Source organism: Corticium candelabrum, chromosome 1 (assembly GCF_963422355.1).
Source record: "Corticium candelabrum chromosome 1, ooCorCand1.1, whole genome shotgun sequence".
Classification (NCBI taxonomy): domain Eukaryota; kingdom Metazoa; phylum Porifera; class Homoscleromorpha; order Homosclerophorida; family Plakinidae; genus Corticium; species Corticium candelabrum.
In genome coordinates, this window is record NC_085085.1 from 3854631 (window position 1) to 3872118 (window position 17488).

At 41.9% G+C, this 17488-nt stretch overlaps 3 protein-coding genes and 1 long non-coding RNA gene across 6 annotated transcripts; 3 read left to right on the forward strand and 1 right to left on the reverse strand.

Moving 5' to 3' along the window:
• The first annotated feature begins 1447 nt into the window (after positions 1 to 1447).
• On the forward strand, positions 1448 to 3043 carry LOC134189753 (collagen triple helix repeat-containing protein 1-like). The gene is made up of 3 exons (XM_062658125.1): positions 1448 to 2100; positions 2166 to 2540; positions 2607 to 3043. The coding sequence occupies exons 1-3, from the start codon at positions 2011 to 2013 to the stop codon at positions 2961 to 2963; spliced, it is 822 nt and encodes a 273-aa protein (XP_062514109.1). The 5' UTR covers positions 1448 to 2010; the 3' UTR covers positions 2964 to 3043.
• A 743-nt stretch (positions 3044 to 3786) lies between these two features.
• LOC134176973 (uncharacterized) lies at positions 3787 to 8513 on the reverse strand. 3 transcript variants are annotated; one of them, XR_009969414.1, is made up of 8 exons: positions 8496 to 8513; positions 8373 to 8428; positions 8233 to 8303; positions 6901 to 7473; positions 5209 to 5258; positions 5061 to 5141; positions 4912 to 5002; positions 3787 to 4089 (listed from the first exon to the last, which is right to left on the reverse strand). It is a non-coding gene; the product is annotated as an uncharacterized LOC134176973 (long non-coding RNA). The 3 variants fall into 3 exon arrangements; XR_009969412.1 differs by having other exon boundaries at positions 4883 to 5002; XR_009969413.1 differs by lacking the exon at positions 3787 to 4089 and having other exon boundaries at positions 4797 to 5002.
• Positions 8514 to 12781: 4268 nt separating this feature from the next.
• On the forward strand, positions 12782 to 13879 carry LOC134178479 (collagen triple helix repeat-containing protein 1-like). The gene is made up of 3 exons (XM_062645384.1): positions 12782 to 12871; positions 12937 to 13296; positions 13364 to 13879. Exons 1-3 carry the CDS (start codon positions 12782 to 12784, stop codon positions 13718 to 13720), a joined length of 807 nt encoding a protein of 268 aa, XP_062501368.1. The 3' UTR covers positions 13721 to 13879.
• Positions 13880 to 15506: 1627 nt separating this feature from the next.
• On the forward strand, positions 15507 to 17160 carry LOC134176958 (collagen triple helix repeat-containing protein 1-like). The gene is made up of 5 exons (XM_062643654.1): positions 15507 to 15671; positions 15775 to 15873; positions 15939 to 16130; positions 16196 to 16570; positions 16638 to 17160. The coding sequence occupies exons 3-5, from the start codon at positions 16041 to 16043 to the stop codon at positions 16992 to 16994; spliced, it is 822 nt and encodes a 273-aa protein (XP_062499638.1). The 5' UTR covers positions 15507 to 15671; positions 15775 to 15873; positions 15939 to 16040; the 3' UTR covers positions 16995 to 17160.
• The last annotated feature ends 328 nt before the right edge of the window (positions 17161 to 17488 follow it).

Consider the following 17488-nt stretch of genomic DNA (forward strand, 5'->3'; position numbering starts at 1 on the left):
TTAACTCTGTCCAGGCTGTGTGTGTGTGTTCATGTAACACACTACCCTACTGCTCCAAATGTTTTTTGTGTAATAGATCTACTCTTTTTGAAATTTTTACCCTCAAAAAATTATAAAATAATTAAAAATATTTTTTAACCTCGAAAATTTCTGTATGTCCAGCCTATTTTGTCTTCAAGTGTACGGACGAAACATCGTCAAAAATGGCTGCTAGACAGACGTCTGCAGCTCAAGATGGCAACTCAGCAAAGAAGCAAGTGGCTATGGCTGCTGCTTTCAAACCGAAATGTCAGTACCACTTCCCATGTGATTTACTGTTACAAGATCCTCAGATGTTGTACTTTCAATGTATGGGTCCACAAGTACGCACAACATTTTCATTCTGATTATATTTTATTAAATTTTATTTCAAAGTTTAGTAAACGACAACAATCACATTTGGAGTGTCTGCATGATGATTATCATCTTACACTATACCTTGACTTACCAATGCAAATTTTAACATCTACAATCTTATTTACTTGTTGCAATAAAATAATAAAAATTGATATCAAATTCTTGTGTGAACAAGCACAGGTGATGGTCTTACTCAGGCTGTTTGGTTTGATGTTGAACACAAGCGAGCAACTGGCTTTGTGAGAAGAGTCCCTCTCCTCTGTCCATCAGTGGAAACATTTCATCTGTAAAAGTTACCTACAAACAATACGTTGAACCACAAGAAGAAAGATTGATGAAATAGAGAAATTGTTACATAAACAGACGAACAGACAGACAAACGAACAGAGGACAAAAACATAGACAGACAAATGCACAGACAAATGCACAGACAAACAGACAGATGGACTGACAGACAGACAGACAGACAGACAAACTGACGTACATACATGCGTACAGACAGACAAACGAATAAACAGACAGACAGACAAACGAATAAACAGACAGACAGACAAACATGCAGACAAACTGACGGACAAACAGACAGACACACAAACAAATAGGCAGACAAACGAATGAACAGACAAACAGATGGACAAACAACAGACAGACAGACAAAAGACAGACAACAAATAACTGACAGCAAACAGACAGACAAATGAGGTCTGTCAATATCAGTAGGATCTAACTGTCCTGTTCTATCCTCATCAAACACGTCATAATAAAGTCTCAACAAACCTTGTCTGTTGCGTCTGTGAGGAACATACTCAACTCTTAAATATAATATGCACATGATAGATGACAAACACGGATTATTAAATTCTCACATACCACGTCTGACGTCATACTTCGCTTCTTTTCTTCGATGTCGTCTTATTTTATTGTCACAAGAAAATCCCGTATTAGCATACCTTGAAGTCCTGACCATTAAATATGGCGATAAAATTAGTGCGCATGCGCTCAATGTTCACTGCACAAGCTCTCTGTTCGTTGCTTTGATATGGCCGAGCAATCCTCCATCTGATCCGACAGCGAATAAACAAGTGATCCTTTTACTAGATGAATTGAAGGCAGAAACCAAGATTTAGTTTCTACAATCAATACTGTAGCATATTTTACTGTGCAACTGGCGGCTGTTGCTCTATTTGTCTATAAGAGGTTGAAGGAGTTTCATCGAATCGTCATGAACATTTATGTTTTACTGGTGAGACGTGAGCTGCAGTGAGTTAGTAAATTTGGTACATGCACGTTAGCATAGTTGCAGTAGGTGGTAGTGTGTGAGAAATGTGACAGTCTAATGCAAATAGAGTGAGTGCTCTTTGGACAATGATGTCTCATCTATGACAACAGCACGTGAGCTCTTACACAGGAAGTTTGACAGGGGAGGGGCTTGGAATGGCAAATTGGTTGAGACCATGTTTGGTAGACGACGTTTGGAAACATTAGATTAGGTGGAAATGTTCTATTTCAGACTAGAACGCAACTCCCCCTCGGATGTGAGGGTGTGTGAGGAGGAGTATATAAGAGCAAGCTCACCAGCTCACTTCATCAGTATCGAGGATATCGGTCATCATCATGTTTTCATTTTCTGTGACAGTTCTGGTGCTCATTCAAGTCATTGCTACTTCTGGTGGTCAAAGTGTGTCGGATGAGAGAAATCAGCAGGTTAGGATGGTTTATCAAGTATTAATTAAAATATATTATTATGATTTTTTGTGTTTACCGAGTAGACGTGTGTGTCTGCTGGTGTTCCTGGAGTACCTGGATCACCTGGAGTAAATGGATCACCCGGACGAGATGGAATGAAAGGAGAAAAGGGGATGAATGGAGAGAAAGGATTAGTGGGAGACGATGGTCGACAAGGAATAAAAGGAGAAGGAAGGAAAGGAGAGAAAGGGGTAAAGGGGGAGAGAGGATTAGTTGGAGATGTCGGTGGTAAAGGTAATGCTGGGAAGATAGGTCCACAAGGCCCAGAAGGTCCACACGGTCTACAAGGAATAAAAGGAGAAACAGGAAGGAAAGGAGAGAAAGGAGAAGCTGTGACACTCAACTGGAAACAGTGTGTGTGGTATAGATCAGATAGTAAGGACAGCGGTCTGATTCAGGTTATTCCAACTCGATTTATGATTACAATTATCAACGTGTGACTTGTTTTTGCTTTCTTCCAACAGAACTGTAATTTTAGGAAACATGACAGCAATTCAGCTCTACATGTTGCATATGCAGGAACTCTCAGGGTTCACTGCACCAGTGGTTGGTGCTGTTCTCGATGGTATTTTACATTCAACGGTAATGAGTGCAGTGGACCTATGACTATTGAGGGAGTTGTGCATGGATTAGCTAATGATGATCCTCACCGTCACAGACAGATTGAGGGATACTGTGAGAACATTCCAGCAGGTCAAGTCACAATTGGATTCAACATTGGAAATTGTAACAAACGGACATCGACAATATATAATGGCCATACTGGATATCTATCGGTATCTCGCATTATGATTGGAGAAGTTCCTCCATCACAAAAGTGACTGAATTAGAGGAATTAGAACTTGTGTCCAGTACAGTTTGTAGTACGTACAGTATGAGGTAGCTGAAATAGGAGGATGGATGGTCTCTCTTGCAGTATGTGAGTGTATGTATGATTTATTCAAAGTGTAGCTGCAACTAAAAATCAATATCGTTTGTCAAAGCTACAAAAAAACTGTTGCCCATAGAAAGCATCGAAACTTGCTTTCGAAGTGTGTGTGTGTGTGTGTGTGTGTGTGTGTGTGTGTGTGTGTGTGTGTGTGTGTGTGTGTGTGTGTGTGTGTGGTACAATAGCTCAGTTGGTCAGAGAGTCATCTCATGGAGTGTTTACATACGGGACCTTGAAGGGTCGCAAGTTCAAGTCACAGTGATGGCGAGCTATAGCATAATTTCCTTAAGCAAGAAACTAACACACATTTGCTTCTCTCGTCTTAGGAGTATAAATGAGTACCTGGTCATTGACTGGGGTACTAAGCAGCCATCGGCTGTGATGTGACGTCAGCCACTAGGGTCCTGGTGAGACTTCAAGTGCTCACACCACAGTTGGGTTCACAAGTCGGTGCTCCTGCAAGTGCCTGGCCCGGCTCCAGGAATTTGCTAGCGCAGGCCCAGAGATCCCTGAGTAGCGCACAGGGACCAGCTTAACAGCGGGGGTGTGACCTCTGAGAGGCAGCTCCTGACATTTAAGGATTTTTTAGGTGTGTGTGTGTGTGTGTGTGTGTGTGTGTGTGTGTGTGTGTGTGTGTGTGTGTGTGTGTGTGTGTGTGTGTGTGTGTGTGTGTGTGTGTGTGTATCTACAATGGTTGAACCTACTCAATCTGACAATCAACCTTACTGTCTGTTTTATAACTCTAATCCATGTTTTCTGGTTTCATCAAACTTTACAAAAGGCAGAACAAAGATGAAAAGAGAAAGAAGACCGTGTTACTTCACATAAAAGTGAGGCTTAGCAGAGAGTCTGACCCACCACATCCTGCAGTGCAACTACTAGGCATGCCCACAAGGTAGCTCAAAACTCCAAACATTCTCATCGTGCCAGCTCTGAGCACAAGCAGCTAGTCTACTACTGTAGTGAGCGACCGCCATATCAGACTCCTGGAAAGATGTAGGAAGACAACAGTAGAAGACCTTCACAGTACATACAATCAATCAATCATCAAGTCTATGTATCAAGTTTACATTAAAAACATTTGAGTTATGTGTAGTAGTTCGTCTTGGATCAGAGTATCTATGCATGGGCAATGGATGTTGCAGTTCCCTCGCCCACAAGGGCAAGACCTCATACCTCAAGACATAAGGGCAGTCCTACTCAACCTCATGCTACTGTAAATCAACATGTTGTTTGTAACCACAAATGTTTGTAAACTGCCACAAACTCTATTTCGTAAGAAAAAATGTTCATAAACTTCCCTAATTCGGTTTGAACGTATGTGGAAGTGACGAGGCTCAATCAACATCCGGGTAGGTGTCTCTGATTTCTTGGTTTGCAAAAGCCAATTTGTTGACAGCTGGTGCATGCAAGATACTACTCTGAGCCGAGAAAGCCGTTTCTGCCCCAACCCAAACAACAAAAACAATCATTTAGATATAGCGTTGCATGTAAATCTGAACAGATTGATATTTGGGCTACAAAATGTGCATGGATACTTGGACTACAACAAGACAGCAAATTCAATTAATCTGCCAACAATATGTATTCATCATGATACATTGTACAACCGGTAAAGTCGAGACACAGCAGTCAACAGCGCTATATATATATATATATATATATATATATATATATATATATATATATATATATATATATATATATATATATATATATACAGTACAAACCGACATGAGTATTGTATTAAGAACAAACAGTACAGTACGTCTGTAGTGATGAAAGGTATAACAGTTAAACAAGTTTTAGTACCGTCTGCATTAAAGGATTAAAGCGATTACATGAGAATCGGCATCCGTCGCTGTGCTGCTATTGTTCGCTCAGTAATACTCCGGCCGAGTCCTTCACCGAATGGTATATAATGTTCTTGATCTAGAATTCACAGTTCGGTCTCGTCTCGGTGTACATGCGATGTGTCGTAGAGCGTTACCTGTAATTTGTCTTCGTGACTAGTATGTGTGTCCGACAGTCGGCGAAACTCATGAGTCAACATGAGACAATGAGCTAAATGCTAGACAAACATGCATTGAATGACATTCTTTTAATTAACAGAGGAGTACTATGGTGTGCATCCTTACTTCTGGTGATTCAAAATCTTCTGCTATCTTTTTGCAACTATGTAGATTTCCTTAAAATTAATTAATTATTAATATTCAGTCAATCATCCAACACACATATTGTCAAACAATCACATGCAGACAGTGTGACAAAATACAAGCATGAAATAGGGTTCAATAGATACAAGAAATATAAACAACCAACTCTGGTGACTTTCCTGATTCTAATTCCTACAACAAGAAACTGAAATTACATTGTTTTCCTGTTAGGGACATTTCCAAATGGCAAATGTTTTTCAATGCCAACAGCATTATAAGATTAGTGATGACCCACCCGCCATCCCCTCTAATTCAGACAAAATCTGAAATGCTGCTCCCACACACTGATTGAAAGGGCACATGTTTATGCAAACTGTAAACTGTCATGGCAAAAAAAGTTCCATTGACCTACTCTGCATATCAACCACCTTCTGTCAATAAATGCACACTGTAGGTGTAAATCTAATGTCACACACACACACACACACACACACACAAACACACACACCATACACACACAACACACACACACACACACACACACACACACACACACACACACACACAAATGGACAAATGTTAAGCCCTCCATGTTAAAAGATCCCACAAAGTTTAAACGACTAACTCTGGTGACCCTTCCTGATCCCAATTGTTACAACAAGAAACTGTAATTACATATTTTTTCCTGTTAGGGACATTGCCAGATAGAAAATGTTCCTTCAACGCCAAGAACATTAGGATTGGTGATGACCAACCCACTCCCCTCTAATCTGGACATAATCTGAGATGCTGCGGCCACATACTGATTGAATGGACACACGTTTATGTGAAGTACTGTAAACTGCCATCACAAACAAAGTTCCATTGACTTTAGTAGATCAGTTCTCTCAATATCAGCCACCTAATAAATGCACACTGCAGATGTAAATCTGATGTTCAGGTAGGCAAAACACGTGCTAAGACAACAGAGTGTCATTGTCACCTAGGGATGCAGAAGCCAATCAGAAGAATTTCAAAGAATCTCTTGAGTCTTCAATTAAATAGTAACATTTTGGCATCAAACATCTTCAATACCACAAAATTGGCACTACACACCCATCCAAAACAAAATTATTTGATTTGGAGATCAGCCCCCACTGTAGATGATGTGCAATTCATGCCTGAAGTTTCACATTCAAAGTGAAGTATGGAGCCAATGGGCCCATAAACGGCTAGTGAGGCTGAACATTATTTCAAGCTCAGAGAGTACGCAGATTTGCCATTGAGCGGCAGAAAGACACAATAAAAATAGACACGCAAGCCACTCACATGGGTGCACCCACGTACACACACACACACACACACACACACACACACACACACACACTGTCACACACACACACACACACACACACACACACACACTGTCACACACACACACACACACACACACACACACACACACACACACACACTGTCACACACACACACACACACACATACACACACACACACACACACACACACACACACACACAAACTGTCACACACACACACACACACACACACACACACACACACACACACACACACACACACACACACACACACACACACACACACAATGACAGAAGCATCACACAAAACTACACTACACATCCACACCACTAATGCAGCAAGACACATACAACTCACCTGATGCGGAGTGCCGGCAGGAAGAAAGATAGCATCACCAACGCACTGAGCAATAGCCCACCCTTCTACTCCATACTCTCTACGCAACCTCTCTCAAAGTTCCTTGTCCAAGTAAAAGCACTACAACAACAACAACACACACACAGACACACAGACACACAGACACACACAGACACACACAGACACACACACAGACGCACACACACACACACACACACACACACACACACACACACACACACACACACACACACACACACACACACACACAGACACACACACACACACACACACACACACACACAGACACACACACAGACACACACACAGACACACACAGACACACACACAGACACAAACACAGACACACACACACACACACACACACACACACACACACACACACACACTTCAAACTAACCACACCCGACTGCTCTTCATAATACACAAAACCTGATCGTGTATAGGATCGTTGTCTGCCTCACACTCCATGCCTCTCTCTCGACTCACTTTCAGTAACAACTGTCGAATCTTTGGCGCATCCTCTGCAGCAAAGATGTGCCACAAGGCGCCCTACCAATCAGCATCGATCAGTAATGCACACGACACATTAGAAGTCTGAAGGTTGAGATAGTAAATATAATAAATGCCGACTATGTAACTTGTTGCGAATCGACCCGAAACTGTAAATCGTGTAAAAATCTGCCTGCAATCTGTCTGCTATTCCAAACACTTAGTGCGTACCACGTTATGCTCTAGTCTCTGTAGCTAGACCTTTCCTCGCTGCGTCATACTTCCGGGTGAGAAAGCGTCTGGTGGACAGCACTTGAAGTCACTGTGTTGCCGCTGCACTGAAAATTGGTCATCTAAATACCAGATTGGTATGCATGAAGCGCAATCCTATCTCAATTGTCTTCTTTTGTTTCGTAGAAAACAACTCGTAAACTACAGTTAGAGTATTTGCTGTTTGTGAAATCTGCTTGTCAACAGCAGCAAACGTGACCAGGGAAACGTTGACGTTGACAAGCTTCGTCATAATCAACATCTGACGTAGTGTTGTGCGCTCGTGTCACAATGGAGACTGGATGCGACTGGATGCCAACGTACAGTGAGCATAGTGAATGAATGCGTAAGTACTCGATGCTGTTTGCAATGCACAACACAGACTATGCATTCAATAGAGAACTAAAACAGACAGACAGACAGACAGACAGACAGACAGACAGACAGACAGACAGACAAACAGACACCTCTACCACCTCGCTCAGCTCTGCTACACGGGCGTTATAAAACACAAACAACAGGATTATTTCAAAACAGCTACACACATACCATGACATTCACTGCATCAGACATGTCGAGATGTAGATTGGTCGTTCCTTCCTTCGGGTACGCTGCTGAGCCTGGAATAAGAAAACCATAAACTTGATAAACCAAATACACAACAACAAACAGTACGTTATAACACTCACCATATGCATTGTACATCTTAGGGACTAAGTCAGGCTTCACAATTCGATCCGGAAGTCTAAACAAGAATGGCACAATCATTCGTCAACTTTCACCAATAGATCAATGAATTGACTAAAACAAACCTGGCTGCAAGATTTAGCCGATCATCTCGTCCTGCGTATTCCGGTAAGGAACCGTTTTCCATCAAATCTTCAAATCTAACAAGACAATACAATGTACTAACCCTACGTCAAACACTAAAAACATAAGACAATAGATCATCGAGAGACTACGACTACTCACCACCGTATCCGTTCAAATGCAAGCCCCACCAAAATTCAAGCTGTTTCACAACTTATATATAGTCTGGGTGTTAATCTTAATAAAAGACCCAGACTGAATAAAAGACCCACCCTACCTTCGGCTGCATGCGTAGAGGCGGGATGTGTTTCAATCTGCAGCTAAGGCACCTATTCAACCACTCAGTTGAAACTATGATACATTCTTTCAAGTGTGTGAGAATCACTACCACTGTTGACGATGTGGAGGATGCTTTAACAGCCTGCATGAAGGATGAAAGCAGTGGAAAGCAGATCAAACATCATCTCTACCTAAGCAATGACCAATCACAATCAGTGAGCTGAGGCCGGCGGATGTCACAGAACAGAAGGAAGAAGATGTAGCACTCTTGGAAAAATCAGACTTTGAAGGCTACACTGCAGACGACTCGCTGTAATTTTTATGTAGCTGGACGATCACGTGAACAGATACAAGTAGTATATTGCAACTCTAGCATGCAGTCATATCTTCATACCATAAAAGCCCTGTCTAAATACAAGCCCCAGGTCTTTAATTATTACACAAACAAGCTTTTTGTATTCAACCATTCAATTCAAACCCTGGGGCTTGTATTTAGATGGATAGTTTATTGTCAATGCTGCTGTGCCAAACAAATAAACATAAACGTCACAAACTGCAAATCAACTCGAACCTTCAGCTTGAGTAACAGAGTAACATGGGTTTGCCTTGATCGTCGACCATTCGAGCTGTAAAGAGCGCACGTCACTCCAGATTAGAATGTCGTGTTGTATACAACTGTTTACCAGAAAGATCTTCGAAGCCGTTCCAAAACTGGTCAATTGGTAAGTCTTCGATGATATATCCGCTTCTGCAGTTGACCATGTCACAGTGATCCTTGCCTGAAATCATAACAACAGTTTAGACCTAAATCAACTATAGGCATACAAACTAATGTATGTAAGCAGTAACAAGTACATCTGATGGCAAGATATCAAGCTGCTTAAGGATTTGCTCATTGCATCATTTTAAAGTTCAAGATCAATAAAATAATCTGTCCATCCATCCGTCCATTTGTCTGTCTGTCTGTCTGTCTGTATTTGCCATTTCAGCTACTCAATCCAGTCTGTCTATCTGTCCGTCTAGTTTATCTGTTGGCCTCTTGTCCTTCAGCAGGCATTCAACCGTCCACATTCTAAATACATTCACACATTCTTCTTGAATATATACTCACACGCTTTGCCCAACTACGTTTACACATGAGGTCCCATACCTTTGTAGGATTAGGGAGGCTCGAGTGTAGTAGGTGCTGAATCAGTGACAACTAACAGTTGCTTTGAATAGGCAACAGAGCAGCCCAATACTTCAAAACAAGTGTCGCTCGGCGAATACTACGACATTCCTTTAAGGTTTGTTTTGCACATCCTGAATGTGCAAGTTTCTAGTGGAAACAGTCACTTTCCTGAACTGCTTTAGTGTCTAGAGGTATTTAAGTTAAACTAGTTTAAGGTGCAGCTAGTTTAAGGTGCAGCTAGTGGAAACACGGTCATAGTGTATATGCCACAATCACATTATGCTCGTTGCTTGTGAATAAAGAAATTTGTAATCAAATTTGGTACATACACATTGTGTGACACTCTCTAGCAAGGAAAAGGAGAGCTGACTTACAACTGTTGCTGACAGATCGTTACGTAGTCGCTCGTGAGTCAGTTCATCATGCACACACTTCAATCGCTGCAGCAGCTGCATTGATCTCTGCAGAAAAATTCATAAAACAGAAACACACTGGAGAATTGGTTGATGGAACGCACCTTCTTGACAGCAGCCGGACTCGTCGACCGATAACTGTACAAGACAAAGTAAATTATGTTAGATACGACATCACGTGATCTCTTCTGTCTTGCTAGAAATGCCAATCCCTCTCCCTTCTACTTCCGGAAGGTTGGGACAGTGGGAAGTTGGCACGTGGTAATGTTGGATGTTAGCACCGTCGTGGAGACTCTCATTGTTGTGCCCACATCCAAAATCTCCAAAGCCACGAGACAACAAGCAACAACTACAGATTGGACGTCTCCAACGAGACAGTTGGTCTACAAATTTTACTGCGCATGTGCAACTTCTTCCGTGTGTTTCAGTGAAGATGTCGATCCGTTCTAACGTCTTCTACTCTGCTCATCTTTTGGCCTCTTCCAGAGAGTCAGAAGAGGTAAACGCTCTTTTGTTTTTCTTTTCTTGTTACTTGTAGTGGAGATGCTAAAACGACGTGTTAGGGTAGGTGTTCCTGTGGACACTCCCCGGTAATTTAAGTTACAAACACTCTTTCTCTGGTAACCTGCAACGGAGAGAAAGGAAAACATGTTCGATGTACGCACTAATGTCTAAGCTTTGGAACAATACCTGTACGACTACAATCACACACTGTCTGCTAGTGCACTAGCAAAATATACGGATAACGTCTGTGAACAGCTCCAACGGGGGTGTATCCTAATTGTGGACATGTTTTTCTCCGCCACAGAAAGCGACTGGGTCTGAGTAACAGCTGGACTAGATACCTGAATGGTTGCCGCACAAGCTGGTATTTTGGGCCGCAATCAAAACCATGTTCTGTGGTGTATCACTACGATTCCCCTGCGAAACTGTTAGCACGTACAACGTTTCTCCCATCACGACCACAAATTCGAGGTACGCGAATCGTTCTTTTATTGGATCATGCAAGTGCCCTGACGTTAGTTAAGCAATTATCGAGTACCTTAGTAAAGTTTTGACCCTATAGTTACGTTGACTGTAACGTGCTAAAGAAGCGCACTATGTGCATGGAGCGAACGTGTAATTCCAGTCCAGTAAACACGTGAATATCTTCATTCATACTAGATCTAGACATCAGTAATCCACTGACAATCTAGCTGTTTTCACTGCTACTACATCTGGCCACAATAGGGTATGAAATGAGAACGAACAAAGAAGGTGGAATGTCAATATCAGCGACATTAATAATCCAGTCAGAATTTGACTGTCTTCACTGCTACTAGATCTGGCAACAATAAGACACAAAATGAAAACCTGCAAACTCACCTAGGATAGGTGGAAGGTCAAAACTACCTGGTCTGATATCAATTATCAGCTCTACCAGCAACGCAAAAGATGCTAGAACCACAGTTTACAGTTGAGACGTTTAACTAAACATGATTGATCGTCTCCTGCATTGCGTCGTAAACAGAACATTTGGTTTCTGCAAAATTTGAAAGGCACGACGCCATTTTACACAGAGGTGATACACCACAGAACATGGTTTTGATTGCGGCCCAAAATACCAGCTTGTGAGGCAACCGTTCAGGTATCTAGTGCAGCTGTTACTCAGGCTCAGTCGCTTTCTGTAACGGAGAAAACAATGTCCACAATTAGGATACACCCCGCGTCCAAGCTGTTTACAGACGTTATCCCGTATATTTTGCTAGTGCGCTAGCTGACGTTGTGCGATTGTAGTCGTACAGGTACCGTTACGAAGCCTAGACATTGGTGCGTATATCGGACATGTTTCACTGTCTCTTTGTGCAGGCTACCAGAGAAAACAGCGATTGTAACCCAAATTACCGGGGAGTGTCCACAATTAGGTACACCTACCCTACACTGTAGTTATTAATGATGGGACTGTCAGCTGACAGACTGCATGAGTTGCCCCAATAGGCTGTCTATACTGTCACATAGTGATCGAATTACGTACAGTATCAGTTAATTATTTTAGTTGCTCGTTTGGTTTTGATAATAAGAGGTCACAGAAGTCTAGAATGTTGCTTGCAATGAGTTAATAATTTTTGCACACTTTATCATATTGCCAGTGGTGGGTGACAATGTGAGAGATCAATGCAATAGAGTGTTGTCACAAAAGTGATGTCTCATCTATGACAATGACAACATGCTCGAGCATCACAGAAGTGGAAAAGAGGAGGAGATGGATATGAAAACTTATTGAGACAATCTTTTGTAGATGGATTTTGGAAACATCAGATTAGGTGGAAATGTTCTGTTTCAGACTAGACTGTACCCACCCCGGATGTGAGGGTGTGTGAGGAGGAGTATATAAGAGCAAGCTCACCAGCTCACTTCATCAGTATCGAGGATATCGGTCATCATCATGTTTTCATTTTCTGTTACAGTTCTGGTGCTCATTCAAGTCATTGCTACTTCTGGTGGTCAAAGTGTGTCGGATGAGAGAAATCAGCAGGTTAGGATGGTTTATCAAGTATTAATTAAAATATATTATTATGATTTTTTGTGTTTACTGAGTAGACGTGTGTGTCTGCTGGTGTTCCTGGAGTACCTGGAGTAAATGGATCACCCGGACGAGATGGAATGAAAGGAGAAACGGGGAAGAACGGAGAGAAAGGATTAGTGGGAGATGATGGTGGACAAGGAATAAAAGGAGAAAAAGGAAGGAAAGGAGAGAAAGGGATAAAAGGGGAGAGAGGATTGGTTGGAGATGTCGGTGGTAAAGGTAATGCTGGAAAGATAGGCCCACAAGGCCCAAAAGGTCCACAAGGGATAAAAGGAGAAACAGGAAGGAAAGGAGAGAAAGGAGAAGCTGTGACACTCAACTGGAAACAGTGTGTGTGGTATAGAGATGATTCTAAGGACAGTGGTCTCATTCAGGTTATTCCAACTCAATTTGTGATTACAATTATCAACGTGTGACTTGTTTCTGCTTTCTTTTCAACAGAACTGTAATTTTAGGAAACATGACAGCAATTCAGCTCTACATATTGGATATGCAGGTACTCTCAGGGTCCTATGCTCCAGTAGGACTTGCTGTTCTCGATGGTATTTTACATTCAACGGTAACGAGTGCAGTGGACCTATGACTATTGAGGGAATTGTGCGTGGTGATCCAGCTAATGATAATCCTCACCGTCACAGACAGATTGAGGGATACTGTGAGAACATTCCAGCAGGCCAAGTCACAATTGGATTCAACATTGGAAAGTGTAAGGGATACTCGACGACTTATGATGGCTGGACAGGATATCTATCGGCATCTCGCATTATGATTGCAGAAGTTCCTCCATCACAAAAGTGACTGAATTAGAGAGGAATTAGAACTTGTGTTCAGTAGAGTTTGTAGTACCTAAAGTACAAGGTTGCTGAATTAGGAGACTGGATGATGTGCGTGCATGTCTCTCTTTGCCGTATGTGAGTGTATGTATGATTAATTCAACATGTAGCTGCAACTAACAATCAATATCGTCCGTCAGAGCTACCAAACAAACGGTTGCCCACAGAAACTATCAAAGCTTGCTTTGGAAGTGTGTTCATGTAAATGCGCGTGCGTGTGTTTGTGTGTGTGTGTGTGTGTGTGTGTGTGTGCGCACGCATGAGCGTCTTGTGTGTGTGTGTGTGTGTGTGTGTGTGTGTGTGTGTGTGTGTGTGTGAGTGTGTGTGTGTGTGTGTGTGTGTGTGTGTGTGTGTGTGTGTGTGTGTTTATGTGTGTGTGTGTGTGTGTGCATGCGTGCCTTGTGTGTGTTTGTGTGTGTGTGTGTGTGTGTGTGTGTGTGTGTGTGCACGCACGCACGCATGTCTGTGTCTGTGTCTGTGTTGTCTGTGTGTGTGTGTGTGTGTGTGTGTGTGTGTGTGTGTGTGTGTGTGTGTGTGTTTTGTGTGTGTGTGTGTGTGTGTGTGTGTGTGTGTGTGTGTGACAGTGTGTGTGTGTGTGACAGTGTGTGTGTGTGTGTGTGTGTGTGTGTGTGTATGTGTATGTGTCTACGCCTGTGCATTTAACCACAGTTGAGATATGTTGCCCACATGTATTAAACACTGTCAACTATCTACTCTAAAAATATCACAACTTTACTGTCTACATGTCAAAGATAATATCATATCTACATGCTCACGAAGTCAGCAGCTATGCTTTACACTCGTGCAGTATAAACCACCACAGTACCAGCTTACCGAAATCTTTGCCAAACGACTGCGGTGTCCATAAATCGAGTGACATCAATGTATTCACCTTCGCCACCACAACCGGCTGTGAGAACAAACAAATAAATTACAACAAAATTTTATTGCATATTATAATTCACTGCTACATAATTGAATTATCAATATCCCAACACATCACTAGAAACCAATATTGCTATCTAACTATCCATTTAATTAACTCTGTCCAGGCTGTGTGTGTTTATGTAACACACTACCTTACTGCTCCCAATGTTTTTGTGTACTAGATCCACTCTTTTTGAAAATTTTACCCTCAAAAAATTATAAAATAATTAAAAATATTTTTTGAACTCAAAAATTTCTGTATGTCCGGCCTCTTTTGTCTTCGACTGTGTGCACGAAACATCATCAAGAATGGCTGCTAGACAGACAAACAAACAGACAGACACACAAACAAACAGACAGACAAACGAATGAACAGACAAACAGATGGACAAACAACAGACAGACAAGAGACAAACAACAAATAACTGACGGCAAACAGACAGGCAAATGAGGTCTGTCAATATCAGTAGGATCTAACTGTCCTGTTCTATCCTCAACAGACACGTCTTAGCAAAGTCTCAACAAACCTCGTCTGTTGCGTCTGTGAGGAACAGACTAAACTCTTAAATATAATATGCACATGATAGATGACAAACACGGATTATTAAATTCTCACACACTACGTCTGACGTCACACTTTGCTTCTTTTCTTCGATGTCATCTTTTTGTTGTCACAAGAAAGTCCCGTATTAAGATACCTTGGAGTCCTGACCAATAAATATGACAGTTAAATTAGTGCGCATGCGCTTAATGTCCACTGCACAAGCTCTGTTCGTTGCTTTGATATGGCCGAGCAATCCTCCATCTGATCCGGCAGCGAATAAACAAGTGATCCTTTCACTAGATGAATTGAAGACGGAAACCAAAATTTAGTTTCTACAATCACTAGTGTAGCATATTTTACAGTGCAACTGGCGGCTGTTGCTCTATTTGTCTATAAGAGGTTGAAGGAGTTTCATTGAATCGTCATGAACATTTATGTTTTACTGGTGAGACGTGAGCTGCAGTGAGTTAGTAAATTTGGTACATGCATGTTAGCATAGTTGCAGTAGGCGGTAGTGTGTGAGAAATGTGACAGTCTATTGCAAATAGAGTGAGTGCTCTTTGGACAATGATGTCTCATCTATGACAACAGCACGTGAGCTCTTACACAGGAAGTTTGACAGGGGAGGGGCTTGGAATGGCAAATTGGTTGAGACCATGTTTGGTAGACGACGTTTGGAAACATTAGATTACGTGGAAATGTTCTATTTCAGACTAGACTGTACCCACCCCGGATGTGAGGGTGTGTGAGGAGGAGTATATAAGAGCAAGCTCACCAGCTCACTTCATCAGTATCGAGGATATCGGTCATCATCATGTTTTCATTTTTTGTGACAGTTCTGGTGCTCATTCAAGTCATTGCTACTTCTGGTGGTCAAAGTGTGTCGGATGAGAGAAATCAGCAGGTTAGGATGGTTTATCAAGTATTAATTAAAATATATTATTATGATTTTTTGTGTTTACTGAGTAGACGTGTGTGTCTGCTGGTGTTCCTGGAGTACCTGGATCACCTGGAGTAAATGGATCACCCGGACGAGATGGAATGAAAGGAGAAAAAGGAATGAATGGAGAGAAAGGATTAGTGGGAGATGATGGTCGACAAGGAATAAAAGGAGAAGGAAGGAAAGGAGAGAAAGGGATAAAGGGGGAGAGAGGATTGGTTGGAGATGTCGGTGGTAAAGGTAATGCTGGGAAGATAGGTCCACAAGGCCCAGAAGGTCCACAAGGTCTACAAGGGATAAAAGGAGGAACAGGAAGGAAAGGAGAGAAAGGAGAAGCTATGACACTCAACTGGAAACAGTGTGTGTGGTATAGAGATGATGGTAAGGACAGCGGTCTGATTCAGGTTATTCCGACTCGGTTTGTGATTACAATTATCAATGTGTGACTTGTTTCTGCTTTCTTTTCAACAGAACTGTAATTTTAGGAAACATGACAGCAATTCAGCTCTACATGTTGGATATGCAGGAACTCTCAGGGTTTACTGCTCCAGTAGTGAGTGTTGTTCTCGATGGTATTTTACATTCAACGGTAACGAGTGCAGTGGACCTATGACTATTGAGGGAGCTGTGTATGGTAGTCCAGCTAATGATAATCCTCACCGTCACAGACAGATTGAGGGATACTGTGAGAACATTCCATCAGGCCAAGTCACAATTGGATTCAACATTGGAAAGTGTAAGGGATACTCGACGACTTATGATGGCTATACAGGACATCTTTCAGTATCTCGCATTATGATTGCAGAAGTTCCTCCATCACAAAAGTGACTGAATTAGAGAGGAATTAGAACTTGTGTTCAGTAGAGTTTGCAGTAGGTACAATACAAGGTTGCTGAAATAGGAGAATGGATGGTGTGCATGTTTGTCTCTCTTGCTGCATGTCAGTGTATGTATGTATGGTAATTGAAAGTGTAGCTGCAACTAACAATCAATATCGTCCGTCAGAGCTACCAAACAAACAGGTGCCCATAGAAACCATCAAAACTTGCTTTGGAAGTGTGCATGTGCATGCATGCATGCACGCGCATGCGTGTTGTTGTGGTGTGGAGTGGTGTGTGTGTGTGTGTGTGTGGTGTGTGTGTGTGTGTGTGTGTGTGTGTGTGTGTGTGTGTGTGTGTGTGTGTGTGTGTGTGTGTGTGTGTGTAAAACGGTTGAACCTACTCATTCTGACACTCAACCTTACTGTGTGTTGTATAAGTCTAATCAATGTTTCCGATTTCATCAAACTTTACAAAAGGCAGGGAAAAGATGAGAAGAAGACC